This window comes from Camelus bactrianus, chromosome 10, assembly GCF_048773025.1.
Source record: "Camelus bactrianus isolate YW-2024 breed Bactrian camel chromosome 10, ASM4877302v1, whole genome shotgun sequence".
Classification (NCBI taxonomy): Eukaryota; Metazoa; Chordata; class Mammalia; order Artiodactyla; family Camelidae; genus Camelus; species Camelus bactrianus.
The window spans coordinates 29,081,830-29,098,754 of NC_133548.1; the positions used below are offsets into that span (position 1 = coordinate 29,081,830).

Here is a 16,925-nt window from a genome sequence, read left to right on the forward strand (position 1 = left end):
AGTTTGGTAGCAGGGACCTCGTATGAGGTCTCTACTCTATCACTCTTTTTCCCTTCGTGTTTTGACTTGATCACTCTTATGTGCACAGTCTGAGGGTCCGCTGCTCTATCCGTGCTGGACCATCTGTTCTCCTAACTAGGTGTCTGAACTGCTCCCCAAGAAGAAGCTCAAGGCTGTTGGCATACTTCTAACTCTTGTCTCAGCCCCTCAGCTCTATTCTGAGTAACAGGACAAATGTGGTGGGTCAGAAGTGGGTACCTAGGGTACCAGGTCTCCAGACTTGGAGGGTATTAGCTTGGGGGGGTAGTAAAAAGAATGATTTTTATGCCACAGGTATTTCTCTTTCTTGTCTTCTTTTTTTCTTTTTCTTTTAAGTGGGGGTACTAGGAATTGAACCCAGGACCTCATGCGTGCTAAACGTGCACTCTACCACTGAGCTATGCCCACCCTGACAAGTATTTTTTCAAAGGCACATGGGCACTTGGGTCTTGATTGAAGTCATTCTTAGTTACGTGGAGTTGACACACGCGTATTTGGCAGTTGTGGTTCCTTGTCTGAAAAGCACGTGGTTGTGCTCCAGTGCCCGAAGAGATCTTCTCAGGGGAAAATGTCCTGCCATTTCAAGCAAATAAACTTCATGCGTAATTTTGACACCCTGCCCTATTAAGTATGCACGTCTGGTTAGTGCCTTGAGGGAATAACTCAGTATGGGGAAGAGGGTAGTGAAGGAGAAATACTAGGATTATATTCAGCCTCTGTGGAGTTAGTGTGGAAACAAACTACTTATCAGGAACGATCATATGGTTCTTTGCTTAAATAAATATAGAATTGGTGCCTTAAGGTATGCAGGATGTCTCTGCCAAATAGACCTCCCTCAAAACGTAAGACACCACATCCACATCTGACCCCGTATGGAAAGAAGCATGCAAACCAGCCCTGGTTCAGATTCCATTTCCGCCACATGCCAGGCATATGGTCTTGGGGCAATTTACAGAATCTCTGGGAGCCTTAGTTTTCTCAGCTGTTAACCATCAATAATCAGATTATTTAACTCACAGCTAATAAATGTTAACTATTACTATAAATCACTTTTTAAAAAGAGAAGTATAGTATTGCTTATTTATCCAGCTCCCCGGGGCATCTTCCAAGAATACCCCCCATATACACCACGACTAATACCGTATTTGTTTAGGGCAGTATGTAGAAACACAGCCCTCATCCCATTGCTTAGGTTAAATACGTTGGCATTTGAGTTTGTATGTCTTCTGTAGGAATCAGTGTTTAATGAAACAGGATGGAGACAAACAGATGTTCTCACAGCCCTGATACTCATGGAGCCACAGAAGTGAATGTTTCCATTTAGGTGCGTTCTATGATGTGGATCTTTTCTGACCAGCCATGTAGATCTCTTGTCATCTGAGATGTTAATATTTTCCCTGTATTTTATAGTAGCTCTGGAGCGCAGCCCGTTTCTGGAGTAGCGTCCACATGGCTCCTTATGTACAGGGCCCTGGAACAGGCTTCCTTGTGCTTGCTATTCAGATGAACAGTGACACTTAGAAGAGTTGGGAGCTGGGGTAGCGCAGTGGGCGGGGGAGCGCATTCAATTATTTTTGCTCCTGCATTAAGCTACGAATAATGAGCACTTCTCTGTGCTTTACGGTAAGCAATTAAAAGAAATTATAGGGTTGGATGCAAAAATAACCCGAAGGACAACTCGATGTGTGGAACCACCAGTTTTCTCCATGTGTGCAGGAGGTTAATCCTCGTTAACGCGCAGAACACGGCGTTGCTGCAGAAAGGGTGGCGTGTCCACACACGTTTTGGCCTCTGCCCACACGCTCCTGTTTGGTGTGGCTGTGCATCGCAGAAGAAGGGCTGTGATGTGTGCGTTTGTGCTTCAGTGGAGTTTAACAAACTGATTCAGAAAATGGTCTCATAAAGGTGAGCGACAGAGAGCTACTAAATGCCTTCTCCTACTAATTTCATCTTTCCCCTAGGATTTCTTGGTTGTAGCTTTTAAAGGAATGCTAATCTTTTGATTCCAGGGGCAGCTTATCTGTCCAGGTTCTTCCCCCATCTCTCTCTCTCTCTCTCTTTTTTTAAAGTTAATGTTCTGCATACTCCCGAGGCTAGGGTCTAATCTGGAGAGAGGTCTCTTCATCAGGTGAGAATTACCCACCCCATTCTCTTTTTACCCCGACTTAATGATGTTGAAACCTTCTAGCCGGAACCTAAGCTGGCTCTAATTATATACAGATATTCTTTCTATAATGGAAATTGCTCAGGTAACTAATTAACCACAGGCATACACTGGGTATGGAAATTTTCGGAGCACCATCTGTGGAAAAACTGGGAAGCTTTACTGTAGCTCTGGGGTCCACAAAGAGTGTGTCTGTGTGGCGACAGTGTCTAGGGGGTGTTGGCTAACAGCTGTCAGAATTCCCGTAGCATCCCCTGGCAGGAACTCTGCTGTCCAACTGCACCCTGAAAGCAACTTGTTGGTTTGAAATTGCCAGTTCTGAAGAAAGAGACTGAAATGGGACGGATGGGTCTTAACTTTCTTCCTTATTTTTTTCCCCTCCGACGGTAACTGTTCTGGCATGTTCTCAGTCACTACATTATGGTGAACTTCATTTCTTAAAGGGGGATTTTCTTTATCCTCTGGTTTGAGTTAGTGCATATTCTCCCCTTAGGGACAAAGAATGCAGTTGTGTCAACCTTGCACCTTTTTTTTTTTTAAAGATAGATTCCCGAATCTGGGAACGTGGAAGACGGTGCTCTGCCGTGCTTTCACAACATCGCTTGTTAGTAGGTACGCCCAGTTTGTAACTGGGGAGGCAGTCCCTTAGCTGTGTTGACATCTGGGCTCTGTGGGGCTCAAGGTGGAGGCCAGCAGCACTGGGGATGCTACCGGGGGAAAGAGGGCCCTGTGTCGTCTCAGCCCCACCCATCTGCAAGTGACTTAACCGCAGCAGTCTCAGGGTTCCCAGTGTGAGTCATTTGCACTTGTACTGGTGAACTTGGTGACTTCTTGGGGGTTTGGAAACTAGCCATTTTTGCAGTCCTTCGTAAAAAGCGTGGACCAGTCTCCAGTTCTGTTTGTGAATCGACCCCATCAATTCCCTGATAATGTTGTTCATCTCAAATGTTTTACTTTTCTTTGGAAATCTTTTTTTTTTTTTTAAACCATCTTCGGTGCTTTAGTTTTGAAGCAAATGATCCCAAATGTTGGAACCCAAATGAGAAATTAGGTTGCCGCTGGTACCTTATGGAAGGCGAAACAGATTTGGGTTTGGAGAGGGGATTTTGGTGCTTGATACTTAACACTAATATATTTTAGGGGTTTGTTGTTATCGATGGCACTGTTGTTGTTTTATTTTGTGAGCTTTTTGTTTTCTGTTTTAACTTCATAGGACTTGGTAGGACAGAGCTGGATCTGTTGGTTTTAGGGCAAGCCTGTACATAAGAAATCTCCACTGAGTGGGTGAATCAGTTCTCTCTGCCTGTGTCTGCGTTTCACCATTTCAGGACAGAAAGAACTCAGAAGGATCAGAGACATCTGACTGAAAGTAACGCTCATGTGTGTGTCTGGAAATCTGCCAGCGGCTCTTACTGGTCATGTCATTTCCAGTATCATTCTGATCGCGTGAGTGATGTTGAGACTGTAATGAACAGGGAGGCCACTTATGCTTCTATTTGCCTTGTAGCACCAAGATAAAAATTAGTGATTGAGTGGAAGTCCCGATTTAGATCAGCAGTACCCTATAAATTCTCATTCAGCCTGTCATGTTTATAGGTATCCTACACTTGATGGTATAAACACAATAGTGGAAAAGCCAGTTGACATAAAGGGAACCCAGATTTTACTTAACATCACAAAAGCAAAAATATTTTCCCACATAATAAATGTCCCAGTGAAACAAGTTGAACCAAGGAGAAAAGATGACAGCTGAGCCCATGGCAGACGCTCAGAATGCACCACAATCCTTAAGTCGGCGTTAACCCTTTTGTTTCCGTGTCTTCAGGAGCTTTCTTTCTCTTTATCATGTTAGTCCAGTGCTTCTCAACTGTACTATGAATCGCCTTGCAGTTTATGAATCTTACTGAAATGCAGATCCTGATTCAGTGGCTGGGGTGGGTGGGATACAAGAGGGGAAGCTGAGAGTCTTCATTTCTTGTAAGTTCCCAGGTGATGCTAATGCTGCTGGCTCGCGGGTCACACTTTCAGAAACAAGGCTTCCTTTAATTGCAGCCCATGGACGTTTATCCCATACCTACATTTCCAAAACCAAATTTTGGCCCCACAAATTTCTCTTTTAGTTGTTGTATTCTTACTAACAGAAATTGCATTAATACACTTAAATTTATAACTCTAATGCTCAAAAATTATCTGAAGTTTGAGGCTTTAGGTTGCATAAGATGAATTTTGTACTTGAAATTTTTCTGTAAATTCAAAGTCTGTATGTTTCCATATAACTTAAATGTCAGTGTTGCACTGAAGCTTGTATCTCCTTATTTATTATTTCCAAAGTCATTTTCCCTTTATAGGAAAGATTTCACAAAACTTGTAGAAATCAACCCCTGTCATTAAATGTGTGATGGCTACTTGATACTTACTTCAAGACCTTCCTTACACAGTGGATCACTGAAACTTCATGGAACCAGGTAGACAATATCTTCTTAATTAATGCTACTGTCTACCACTTTTGGGAATTTGATAAATAATACTTTGCTTTTGGCAATGTAATAGTTAGAACATTGCTAAAAATGAACTTTAGTTCACTATGACAGATTCCACCTGAAATTCTAAAGAAAACAATCCTAATTCAAGAGGTTAGGCTTTTTAATTGGATGTTAGCTGCCATTTGGTTCTTGTAATCTAAAAATTGGTGGTTAAAAAAAATAATTTAGAAAGCATTTCTCGACAGTCTACTCATTTGATATGCAAGTGATCTGTGTATGTTTGAGGCTTCCTTATTATGGACTAGAGATGTGTGCTGTTGGGGCAGTATAATTCTTTGTAGACGGGAAAAGGAACAGGGCAGAGCATGGATAAAACTGCCAGCTCTGGGAGGCTCCAGTTTTTAGGCATCCTCCCTTGGTTACCGTAGAACATTAGTAGGTTTCCTAGGGCAGTAGTTATCGAAGCACTTAGAGACCTTTGCATGGTGGCAGCAGTACCTGGGTTGGAATGCCAGGAAGGGGAAGGGCGGGGTGGGTAGCAGTGTTCTCTGCCCAGACATTTTCTATCTCTTACTCCAAAATTCACTCCATCATTACAGCTCACTTGAAGACTTATTGCTCTTAGTTTAATTGCGCCTCCTTGAATACTATGCAAATATTACCAGCACAAAGGGAACTGAGTCATTCAGCGTGCGTGGGAACCTAGTTTGTACAAGGTACTGCACGAATTATGGTCATTCAGAGAATGCCCAATCCCTATCCTAGTGGAGAAGATGGTCTAGTGTTACTCTTGGGTAAGGTAGGTCCAACAGGACCAATGAAAAAACCCTTTTTCAGAACTGGGGTGGGGAAGAGAAGGAGTTCACTGGGGACCAGTGCTATGGTGCTTTCTATCAAATATGTATGTAACTCTACCTATCAGATGTATGATTCAGAGAAGTACCCTTGTTTTTCATGTTTCCTTACAAGTCTGTATCATTCCAGGTTTGAACTAAGAGCCAGCAGTTTGTCTGAAGCTCTTAGTGAAGCCAAGTCATGTCCCTAAGTGTCACTCAACACCATGGGCACACTCGGGATCAGAGAGTACTCTAGTATGAAGGGTTGTGCTTTGTAGGAAGTGTAATTGGATACTCTTGGACATAAAATACATTATGATTAAAAATTCCATTTTTAGAGGAACTTAGGAGATGAGCGTCTGTAATGATCATTAGCTTTTTCCCCTCCATTTTAATTGTAGATTCCAACTCCCCATTATTTTCTTTGAGGAATGTGAGGGGTTTTGTTTTTGTTTTGTCTTGTTGGCTAAGCAGTATATCCCTAATGGGAGAGCAATACAGAAATAATGCAGAGCGATGGAAGAAACTGGTCCCTGGAGATGAAGTCCTAGTTTTCCTTTGGAATCGGAGGATCTGACCTTGTTCTATCAAGGGATCCACAGCACATGGACGAGTTGATTAAAAACTGTGGTCCTCTTTCCTCCTGTACGAAATGGGGATAATTATAGTTACCTGCACCTCTAGGGTCCTATGAGTCTTAATTACTTAATATTTGCAAAGCATTTGGAATCTTTGAATTAAAAGCGCTAAGCCGTGAAATCCAAGTTCAGGGTCATCATGGTTGAAATCAGAGTTATATTCCTGTCTTCCCTCCACCTCCCTCCTCTTTGTTCCTTTGGCCAACCCAGACATGGCTTGTGGTTACCACCCAGCTCTGCACACTTCTCTCTAACCCCTTTGCTTCTGGCAACTTAAGCCTGAAAATAAATCCACCCATCTATCCATCCATCCGTCCCTCCATGGATTAAGTTAAAAGATGTATCCATGCCCTTAATCCCAACTCCGTACTTAAGTAACTCCTTTATTTATTTTCAAAGCTCAATAGCCACTAAGAATAAAATCAGTGAATTGACTTGCCCCTTCCAGTATATCATTCTTTCAAATTCTCCTGTACATGGTGATAAACTGGGCTTTTTGAAGCATTCCTCTGGCTCAGAAATTCTCATTGATTTTTCCCTGCCTGTATGGTGGGGTCCAGACTCTTTAGCATCGTCCTCAATCTTCCAAAACCTGATCGTCATTCACTCTTCTTTCTCACTATTCCAGAACTCTTCTCTCCAGAAATGTACTCCGTGCCTTTAACCAAGCTGCAGTCCATCCACAGGCATCTTTTCTGGGTACCTTTAAATCCTTTCCATCCTTTACTACTTTCTTCAACAAAGCATTCTTCATTCTCTAACTGGAAGTAGCCTCTTTCTCATTATAGAATTTTATCTGTGCTTTCCTGGGTCATTTCTCCATTTGTATTTTGGTTACTTTGCATATACGTCCTACCTCCCTCCTAGACTGTAAGACTTGGAAATAGATTCCATGTCTGATAAATGACAACAGTAAGACTATGCATGTAGTGAAACTGGGCGCAAATTAAAGATTACTTATATTGACTTGCAAGATTGCATTAACGTAGCTTCTTACTAGATTTGCATCACTGTTAAGAATTATATATTGATAATTTAGTCAACCTTGCCATTGTCCTGGTTGCTTATAGGACTGTCTAACTTGAGCAACCATATCTTTAAACTGTGTTTTCTTTGACTACATGCTTATAGACAAAGCCTAGAGGGACTGGGAACAAAGCTTTGTATTTCTTCCCCCTAAGTGCCCGAGTTATCCATATTCTTGTTTGGTTTCCCATCTTAGCTTTGACCACGGAAACTTGGTTTTAACACGCCTAAATCTTTGGAGAACTTTCTTTTAGAAGAAGACTGAATTGTCTGAAATTCCATCTGCTGAAGTAATCAAGCCTTAAAGGTGAAGGGTCGTAAAGGTCAAAGTCTTAACTTAATGGTGCTGCCTTTAGAAAGTTGGGCTCCAGATTACACACAATTGCAGCAAACCAGTTCCTTCTTGGACCACCTTTCCTAGCACAGCTTCTCCCCTCCCTGCAGTTAAACATTTTAAACAAAGAAAAAACATTTAAAACATGGTCCTGATGGTAAAAACTTGGACAAGGAGGCAGGTAACCATTTAGCTTTGTGATATCTGATAGGTTACTTAACCTCTCTGAACAGTAATTGTCTCATCTATGTAATACCTGTCCTTTCTTCTTGTGACAGTCAAATTAGATGATGTTTGTAAATGTTCTGTGGCCTTTTAGACAGATGTAAGTTATTAGTACAGCCTGATGTCATGGGTATTCATCCGGGTTGAACGTTTAAGCCTTGTGAGTCATGCTTAAAACTAAACCTTATTTCTGTTTTGCTGATTTCCTTTTCAGCCCTGTGCACTATATTTAATTTTTCGAGAATGGGGCTAAAAACAGCCTTCCTAGCATTTTATAGATGTGGCTGAGCTGATTGTTGTAAGCCTTGGAACAGAATTAGCAGCAGTGAATTTTATTATGTATAAATAGATATATAGACTAACGATCTACTTGGCAATTTTGCACAGCCTCTTTATCTTCTTTTATAATAAAGACTCATCTGAAGAGCTAAAATGTAAGAGTCGTCATCGACTCGCTTACTTAACCTTTTATGGTTTCCTAATACGGTATATACAGTTACTCATTGAAGAGGTAAATAGGGAAAGGGGACATTAAGAGTGATACTTCCAAATTTTGCTGTAATTATTAGTATTATGATTACTGCCCCCTTTCCAAGTTTTCTATTAGAAACAGAGCTATACAGGAAGTAGTAGGGGCAAGTACTATGTTATAGTGTTACTTGCTTTTGAAAACTTATTATTTAAGTAAAATTTTACCCTAGAGAGAAACCCCAGAGATTCCTCACTTTCGATAATTACCATCTACCAAATACTTCAGAACTTATCATTTGAATTTAGCCCAGCCTGTACTTGACCTAATAATTTGCATGAGTTCACTGGTGCTTTCCAAATGGAAAAGCTTCCTATGAAAATGATGTCAGAACTGGGTTTCCTCATGGTCCGATAGACCCATCAGTGGGTTTTGACTGAGCACTCTTATATTATTACCTATATTACATCTGTGTTAAGCATCATGGGGGAATCACATTTGATCCAGTCCCTCAGAGAGTTGATCATCTAACTGAAGACTGACCATAATTAGCAAACGTTTAAGACCCTTCAACTTTAAGGCTTGATTTCTTCAGTAGATGGAATTTCAGACAATTCAGTCTTCCTCTAAAAGAAAGCTCTCCAAAGATTTAGGCATGTTAGAACCAAGTTTCTATGATCAAAGCTAAGAAGGGGAACCAAACAACAATTTGAACACGTGAGTAGGGAATGAAGTATTAAATGAGATGTCATGTAGAATTTTAGAGGAGGAGGAGGGGAGTGTGTGCTAGAATAATTAGGGAAGGTGGCATGTGTGGTTTGATACTTGCACCAGGTCATGAAGGATAAGTAAGATTTAGTAGATAGAGAAAAAAGAATTTGCCAGAAGAAAGGAGCAAGTTGCTTCTAGGCAATAATGTATATGGGGCTCCGAGGACAGTGGCCTGATCAGAGCAGAGGTGATGAAGCATTGAATAACATGAGAAAATGAGCTAAGTTGGGTGATGCCAGATTTTGGAGGGTGTCAAAAACCAGGTAAAAGAGGTTAGATTTTATCTGGTGGAACAGTCATTGCAAGTTTTTGTATAAGAGCATGGTAAGTTGAGGGGTTAGGCAGGCAGTGGTCCTCAGAGTTAAATAAATGGAGCAGAAAGAATGTCATGTACATTGGGAAGGGAGGCATTAGAATCAAAATGAGATGGCGAGGGCTGAGCCTAGGTGGTGGTGGTGGTGGGATGGAGAAACAGGATGGGCAGGAGTGATATTTTAGATAAAAAACAAGTAGACTTCTTTACTGACTGGATTTGTAGGCTATATCAGAAATGTATTATCTAACTTGATTCCGAGATTTCTAGCCTGTAGCCTGGGTGGTCCCAAAGCATCAAGAAACCATTGTCAGAAACAGAAAATTGGGAAGTAACTTTGATTCGACAGAAAGTATTGGCCTTATAAGCCAGTAGGCAGTTAGCATTATAGAGATGTCACTCGGGGGCAGGGCTGTGGATGGGGGCTGGGCTTTATCACCAGGTAGTTAATTGCTGAATCTCTGTTTGGGTGTCAGGATGAAAGACAAGTAATATTTACTCAGATGCTGTTTGTTCCTCTGAAATATTTACTGGTGAAACTGATGAGAAAATGATAAAGTACTACTTTGGTAACCGAAAAGTTATTAATAAAAGGGTACATGAGACAAGTAAAAGGCTGTAACTTTTAAAGGGTAAACTTCTTTAAGCCAAGTATAGAAAAAATGTATCATTAAAAGACTCATTACTGCGATAGGGGTAATAAACAATTAAGATGTCTCAGTACCTTGGGTCCTTTTAAGCAGTGAGTAATATGGGCACTTAGTAAATACTTACAAAATTTACTCTTACTCTGTTTCATTAATTCTAAGATACACATTTTCTTATTCATTTTTTGACGTCTCTGAAATTGGGTTCTGTCTTACAGTTGATGTCATTTTTTTTTGTCATTGGCTTTGCAGCAGTTGCAATATAGTTGTCATTGCCTTAACCAATTTATTTTGCTTAATTTTCTTTTTTACATATGCACAAAAGTTTTATATGATAAAATATGTCCAACTAAGTCTAAAGGAACTGTTTTCAGTTCTAAGTAAGAAAGAAAACAATAGTTTAACTGGCTGCATTTTTTCCATATCTTAGCGGTACATAAAATGGTATGCTTTATAAAGATGGTATCTTTGAGTATTAAAATATGGCATTAAAAGATGGCTGATCACAGCAAATCTGTACCAGTGTGACAGAGAGGGCTGGAGTAAAATATTCTAAATTTGCCTTTTTTCCATCGGCCTACATTTGAGGTGCCCCTTGGGTTGTTTTAATTTGGACTGGGAACACTAGGAGAAAGGGTTCTTCATTCAGTGATGTAAATACTGCCTGCCAGGAATAGAAACCTCCTTGGAGGATCCATTTCTTTGATGGTGCAGAATGCAGAACATCCACAAAAGTGCAGGTACTAGCAGAATGGATAGCTGTGTTCTCTTCAAACTGGTGTGCCCTTCCCAACCTCAGCCCATGTGCTCCAAGCAGCTCTGAGCTTGCTTGCTATTTGCACAAAGCGAGAGTGAATCTACCAGGACACTGGCTGGTGTTCGTGATGGTGACAAAGTCTGGGAGTGGTAGAAAATGTGATCTCTGATGAAAGTGGAGAACAGAGTCACTGGGTTCTCACTCCCAGAGTTTCAGCTATTTCTGCGATATGACCTACTGGCTAGGGGTAGATTACCTTCCTGTTGAGTGACACTTCGTGGACAGAGGAAACAGTCCCCTTTCCTGCCGGTTGGAACAACATAACAGCTGTGTGGTGCATGCGTGTCTTTTTGTTAAGTCCTCACTCCAGAGCTGAGAAGTAAGAATAAAGTTAGAGTGTTGGAACGAAGGGGGGAGATGCTTGTCTTTACTACTCAGGGACACGATGCCTCAGGTAAGTGATTCTGAAGTCCTTCACCGTCCGATGGTCACCTTGTGTTGGTCTGTAGGTAGGTTTTCATTTTGCTTATCCGTTCCTTCTCACTGGCTTCATGGAGCATGCTTGCAGATGCAAGAACCAAATTTAGAGCATAGCAACCCTCTGGCAAGCAGGAAAAGGTTAATTTTGTGGTGTGCTGTTAAGGGACTTCACAGAAAACTTCAAAAGTGCAGAAAGAAGCACCAGCTCCCCGTACTAAAACGCGCACATTGCCACTCAACTTCCTAAAGGTACAGTGACTTCCGAGCTTGCACACACACCTACACACAGGCCACATTCCAATAAGTAGAGAAGCTGGGCTCTCTCAGATGGGTCTGTATATAAGCCAGAAGAGCCAAGGGGCGAGGGGCTCAGAGCGTTGGTGGAGGATAAGCTGGATGTGCATATAGCAGGTGGTTGAAGTTGCCTCCCGAGCTTTTGGATGCTGGCTCCTCCAGTTCTCTCTTAAGCCAACACGTTCTTTTCATAATACCTGCCCCAGGCATGGACACGTCATTGACATCAGTGTGTAGAAAATGATTTCTGTTTGGGAATAAGCAAAACTCATTTTCCCTGTGACCACCCAGGTGTAGTAGAAAGACTTTGGAGCTGGAATTGAGAGCCCTGAGTTCTACTGGAAACTTCCTTCCTTACAGGAGGCGAGTCCTCTGTGGCCTTCGCTGTCCTTATCTGTGAGACAGGATGGCTTGATGAAATGATCTTTCTCCTTGGTTCTGATAGATTATCTCTACAGGAGGAAAAAAAAAAAAAAAAAGGCAATGGGAAGGCTCCTGGTAGCTCCCTGACTTCTGTTTTATTGTGCTGTTCATGCCTCAGGAGCCCAGAGCTCGAGAGGCCCACTCAGACCTCAGAGGCCACGACTGTTCCTGTCACACGTTCCTGCAGTGGGACCATGTTGCCAACTTGAAAAAAAAAAAAATTCCTATCAGCCTTGCAGTGGTTCCTTAGTTACATCTCTGGTGTTGTGTTTCTTGTGACAGCCTGAGCAGAGATCATTCAAAATTAAACTGAACAAAGCTGCTCAAGTGGGAGGAAGCAGGTACACTTGAAGCGAAGGTTTTGGTCGCTTGTTCCAGAGTCACCTGATCTCGGGTTTATACGCTAAATCTTGGGGCCGAGGCGGCCCGTCCCTGGTTTACATTAAGCCCCGTCCAGCACACCGCTGACGTTAACCTGTATCTGGTGCAGCTGGAGTTTATCACCAGGACATCAAAAACCCTGACCCGGCAGAATGGCCTGGAATTACAGTCAGAGGGCTGCGTTGTGTCCCTGCCAAAGAAAGTCCTAAAGAGTCTTGTGTCCTGTTTCTGCTTTCTCCCTACAGTTCCACCAGGTGAGAAGAGTGATGACCATCCTTTTCCTTACTATGGTTATTTCATACTTCGGTTGCATGAAGGCTGCCCCCATGAAAGAAGCAAACGTCCGAGGACAAGGCAGCTTGGCCTACCCAGGTGTGCGGACCCACGGGACTCTGGAGAGCGTGAATGGGCCCAAGGCAGGTTCAAGAGGCCTGACGTCGCTGGCCGACACTTTCGAGCACGTGATCGAAGAGCTGTTGGACGAGGACCAGAAAGTTCGGCCGAACGAGGAAAGCAGCAAGGACGCGGACCTGTACACGTCCCGGGTTATGCTCAGCAGTCAAGTGCCTTTGGAGCCCCCTCTTCTCTTTCTGCTGGAGGAATACAAAAATTACCTGGATGCTGCAAACATGTCCATGAGGGTCCGGCGCCACTCGGACCCCGCCCGCCGCGGGGAGCTGAGCGTGTGCGACAGCATCAGCGAGTGGGTGACGGCGGCGGATAAGAAGACTGCCGTGGACATGTCGGGCGGGACGGTCACGGTCCTTGAAAAAGTCCCCGTCTCCAAAGGCCAGCTGAAGCAGTACTTCTACGAGACCAAGTGCAATCCCATGGGTTACACAAAGGAGGGCTGCCGGGGCATAGACAAGAGGCACTGGAACTCCCAGTGCCGAACTACCCAGTCGTACGTGCGGGCCCTCACCATGGATAGCAAAAAGAGAATTGGCTGGCGGTTCATAAGGATAGACACTTCCTGTGTGTGTACACTGACCATTAAGAGGGGAAGATAGTGGCTTTATGTTGTATAGATTCTATTGAGACAAAAATTATCTATTTGTATATAGACATAACAGGGTAAATTATTCAGTTAAGAAAAAAAAATAATTTTATGAACTGCATGTATAAATGAAGTTTATACAGTCCAGTGGCTCTACAATCTATTTATTGGACATTTCCATGACCAGAAGGGAAACAGTCATTTCTTTCTTCCTTTCTTTCTTTCTTTCATTCTTTCTTTTTTCTTTCTTTTTTTTTTTTTTTTTTTTTTTTTTTTTTTGCGCACAACTTTAAAACGTCTGCATTACATTCCTCGAAAATGTTGTGGTTTGTTGCCGTTGCCAAGAATTGAAAAACGTTTAAAAAAAAAAGTTTAAAAAATACTACTAATAAATTGCATGCTGCTTTCATTGTGAATTGATAACAAACTGTCCTCTTTCAGAAAACAGACAAAAAAAAAAAAAGAAAGGAAAAAAAGTCTAACAAAAATTTGAACCAAAACATTCCGTTTACATTTTAGACAGTAAGTATCTTCGTTCTTGTTAGTACTCTATCTGTTTTACTGCTTTAACTTCTGATAGCGTTGGAATTAAAACAATGTCAAGGTGCTGTTGTCATTGCTTTACTGGCTTAGGGGATGGGGGACGGGAGGGGTATATTTTTGTTTGTTTTGTGTTTTTTTTTTCATTTGTTTTGTTTTTTAGTTCCCACAGGGTGTAGGGATGGGGAAAGAATTCCTTCCATCTATATTCTGGTTGACAAAAGATGTTGGATGTTTTTGAGATGTTGGTCGTGTCAATCAGATGACCGGAAAGCGAATAAAAATTAAGGCAAACGAATGAAGTGCTCACTCCACTTCCCATGACGGACGCACCTTCCAGGCGCCCCCTCCCCCGCTGGGCCTTGGTCAGGGGAAGCTTCTCTGGTCCAAAGATCTACATTTACTTCGAGCACATTCTTTCCCCCCCTCCCCCTCTGGTCCCCTTTCTGTTTTGTTTTCCCTTAAGGGAGGAAAATCAGTTGCGCATCTGAATTTGACCACTGCTGTGAGTGAGTGGACAAATTTTGTCACGTCTTGGCACTCATAGAAGCATGGAGAACAGTGATTTCTTTTCTTTTCTTTTTTCTTTTTTTTTTTCTTCGTTTCTTTTTTTTTTTTTTTTTTAGATGAGGGGGAAAATAGATTCTTTTAGGTGAGGGGTTAACATTTGGGTAAATCTTTGTAAGGCTTTAAAAAAATTATGGTAGGGCTTAAAACTGCCTTGCAAGTGAGAGGTGGAGTTCTGTATGGACCTAGAAACACCTAGATCAGAGCAGGAGTCCACACTGCCAGTGAAATGAGACTGGACAGCCACCTGGAGGCTGTGTGGAGCTGACATATCATTTCTGGGCGGTGCAGGAAGAATTTCTGAGTGGCCATGCTGAGGTCTAGGTGGGGGTGGGGAAGGGTACTTGAGACATTCCAAAAGGGAGGCCTCTGAAGGACCCTTCAGGGGTGGCTCTGGAATGACACGTGTCAAGTTGCTTGGACCTCGCGCTTTAAGTGCCTACATTATCTAACTGTGCTAAGAGGTTCTCGCTGGAGGACCACGCTCAAGCTGATTCACACCCTCCATCCCTGGATAATTATGCATAAAGCTGGATTAGCCTGGAGCAGTTTCAGAACCACAGGTGTGGCATCGTGATCATGAAATTGATGCAATGAGATGGGAGATGTTTGCTGCATGAACACTTACTGCTTTGAAATTAGACTTGAGGAAACCAGGGTTTTGTCTTTTGAGAACTTTTGGTAAAGGGGGGAAGGGAACAGGAAAAGGCCCCCAAACTCAGGTTGGATGACCATGGCTACCAATAGAAAAATCTTGTCCAGAGACAAGACTTCAGGAGGTGTCTGCCCTTCCAGGACACCAAAGGCTTGAAGGCTCCTTGCTCGATGGAAGACAGAGCTGACAAGGTTTTGCTGCCCACAGTGAAGGCAATGGCAACCTCCCATCCATCCTGTCTGTTCATGGAGAGGGCCCCTGCCTTACCTCTGCCATCTTGGGTTGGGAGAAATCAAGTTGGGAGCCTGGAATGGTGGTCCTGGGTAAAAGGGATCCCAGGGAAAATTAGTGCTAAGGCTTATTTAGCCCATTGTGCAAACCTGAAACTGTCCTGGACCAGTGTCCTTGAGTAGCAGAAAGCCTCAAGAAATTGCTGCATCTTAGTAGGGTGAGGGAGAAACAAGAGAGGCTGTCCATCGTGACCCAGGGAATGAAGATACCATCAGCAAATAATTTCTACTTGTTCAGTTTTTCATTTAGAACGAGCCTATCTTTTACAGCATCATATGAATACCTGTCTTTGAAAGAAGGAATACTTTTGTGTAGCATAGGTTTGTTTTGTGTTGTTTGAAAAGAATATCTTTGTAATTATCTTTCACATGGAATGAACCCTTGGAGTATCTGCTGTCTGTTAATTTTTCACAGTCTCCTTTCGAGGGACAAAATGATAACAAAACAAAAAAAGTCCCCATCATGGTCTTAAAGTGTCCTGCAAAGGCCAGATCTGTTAAGCGGCCAAGTAGGAGACATTGAGCAATGGTGTGGTCAGTGGCACTCTCTTACTCAATAAGCTACATCACAGTCATATGCTTGGTGGTTTACGTTGACCTAAGGTTTATTTTGTTAAACTCTTCCTCTGTTGCTGTTCATTTTGGTTCTGTTTTGTTTTGTTTTTATTTTAAAGTCTTGCTGTGGTCTCTTTGTGGCAGGAGTGTTTCATGCATGGCAGCAGGCCTGTTGCTTTTTTATGGTGATTCCCGTTGACAATGTAAGTAAATGTCTGTGGCCTTGTTCTCTCTATGGTAAAGATATTATTCACCATGTAAAACAAACAAAAAATATTTATTGTATTTTAGTATATTTATATAATTATGTTATTGAAAAAAATTGGCATTAAAACTTAATCGCATCAGAAGCCTATTGTAAATATAAGTTCTATTTAAGTGTACTAATTAACATATAATATATGTTTTAAATATAGAATTTTTAATGTTTTTAAATATATTTTCAAAGTACATAAAATCTGGGGGTTCTGGGTTTTTTTCTCTTCACTGTAAAACAAACATGCAAACGTGTTTTATCATAAATACGTGCGTCCCTTGCTTTAAGACCAACCAGACCAGGTTTAGCCATTGCACAGCCCTCCAGAGAGGATGCTTCTTTCAAAGCCCAGGAGGCCAATCCTGCAGTCTGTGAGCTTTCAAGAAGCTCTAGGATTGGGCCCATCTTCCACAGTGGAAGATGGGATTGTCATTTTCCAGGACTCTTGAAAGTTTTCCCTTTTGAAGTGATATCCTTTCATCAGATACTAAGCTGTGTGTCCTAGCAACATCAGGACCTGTGAATCAGGGCTGGCCAACTCTATTTGATTATAAAATAACTGTTAAAAAAAATTCAAAGTAGGTTTACTTAGGGATAATAAGGATAAATTGGCCCAAATTTAGAAAGTCAGTGACTGAAAAAAATAAAAAGAAAACACAGACATTCAATATTTAGAGGCAGGTCCTGTGCCCTTGGTTTGGGAATGGTGCCATTTGCATTATGTACTTGTCTCCATTGCACTGATTTAATTTTTGTCCGTGGGACACGCAGATTTTTATATCACA

The 16,925-nt window shown here is 42.0% G+C and overlaps 1 protein-coding gene across 1 annotated transcript; it reads left to right on the forward strand.

The window, feature by feature from the left end:
• The first annotated feature begins 1,705 nt into the window (after positions 1–1,705).
• BDNF (brain derived neurotrophic factor) lies at positions 1,706–16,234 on the forward strand. Its single transcript, XM_045523934.2, is given in 3 exon segments — positions 1,706–1,922; positions 1,925–1,944; positions 12,526–16,234. Coding segments are annotated over 3 exon segments (987 nt in total). The 5' UTR covers positions 1,706–1,720; the 3' UTR covers positions 13,291–16,234.
• The last annotated feature ends 691 nt before the right edge of the window (positions 16,235–16,925 follow it).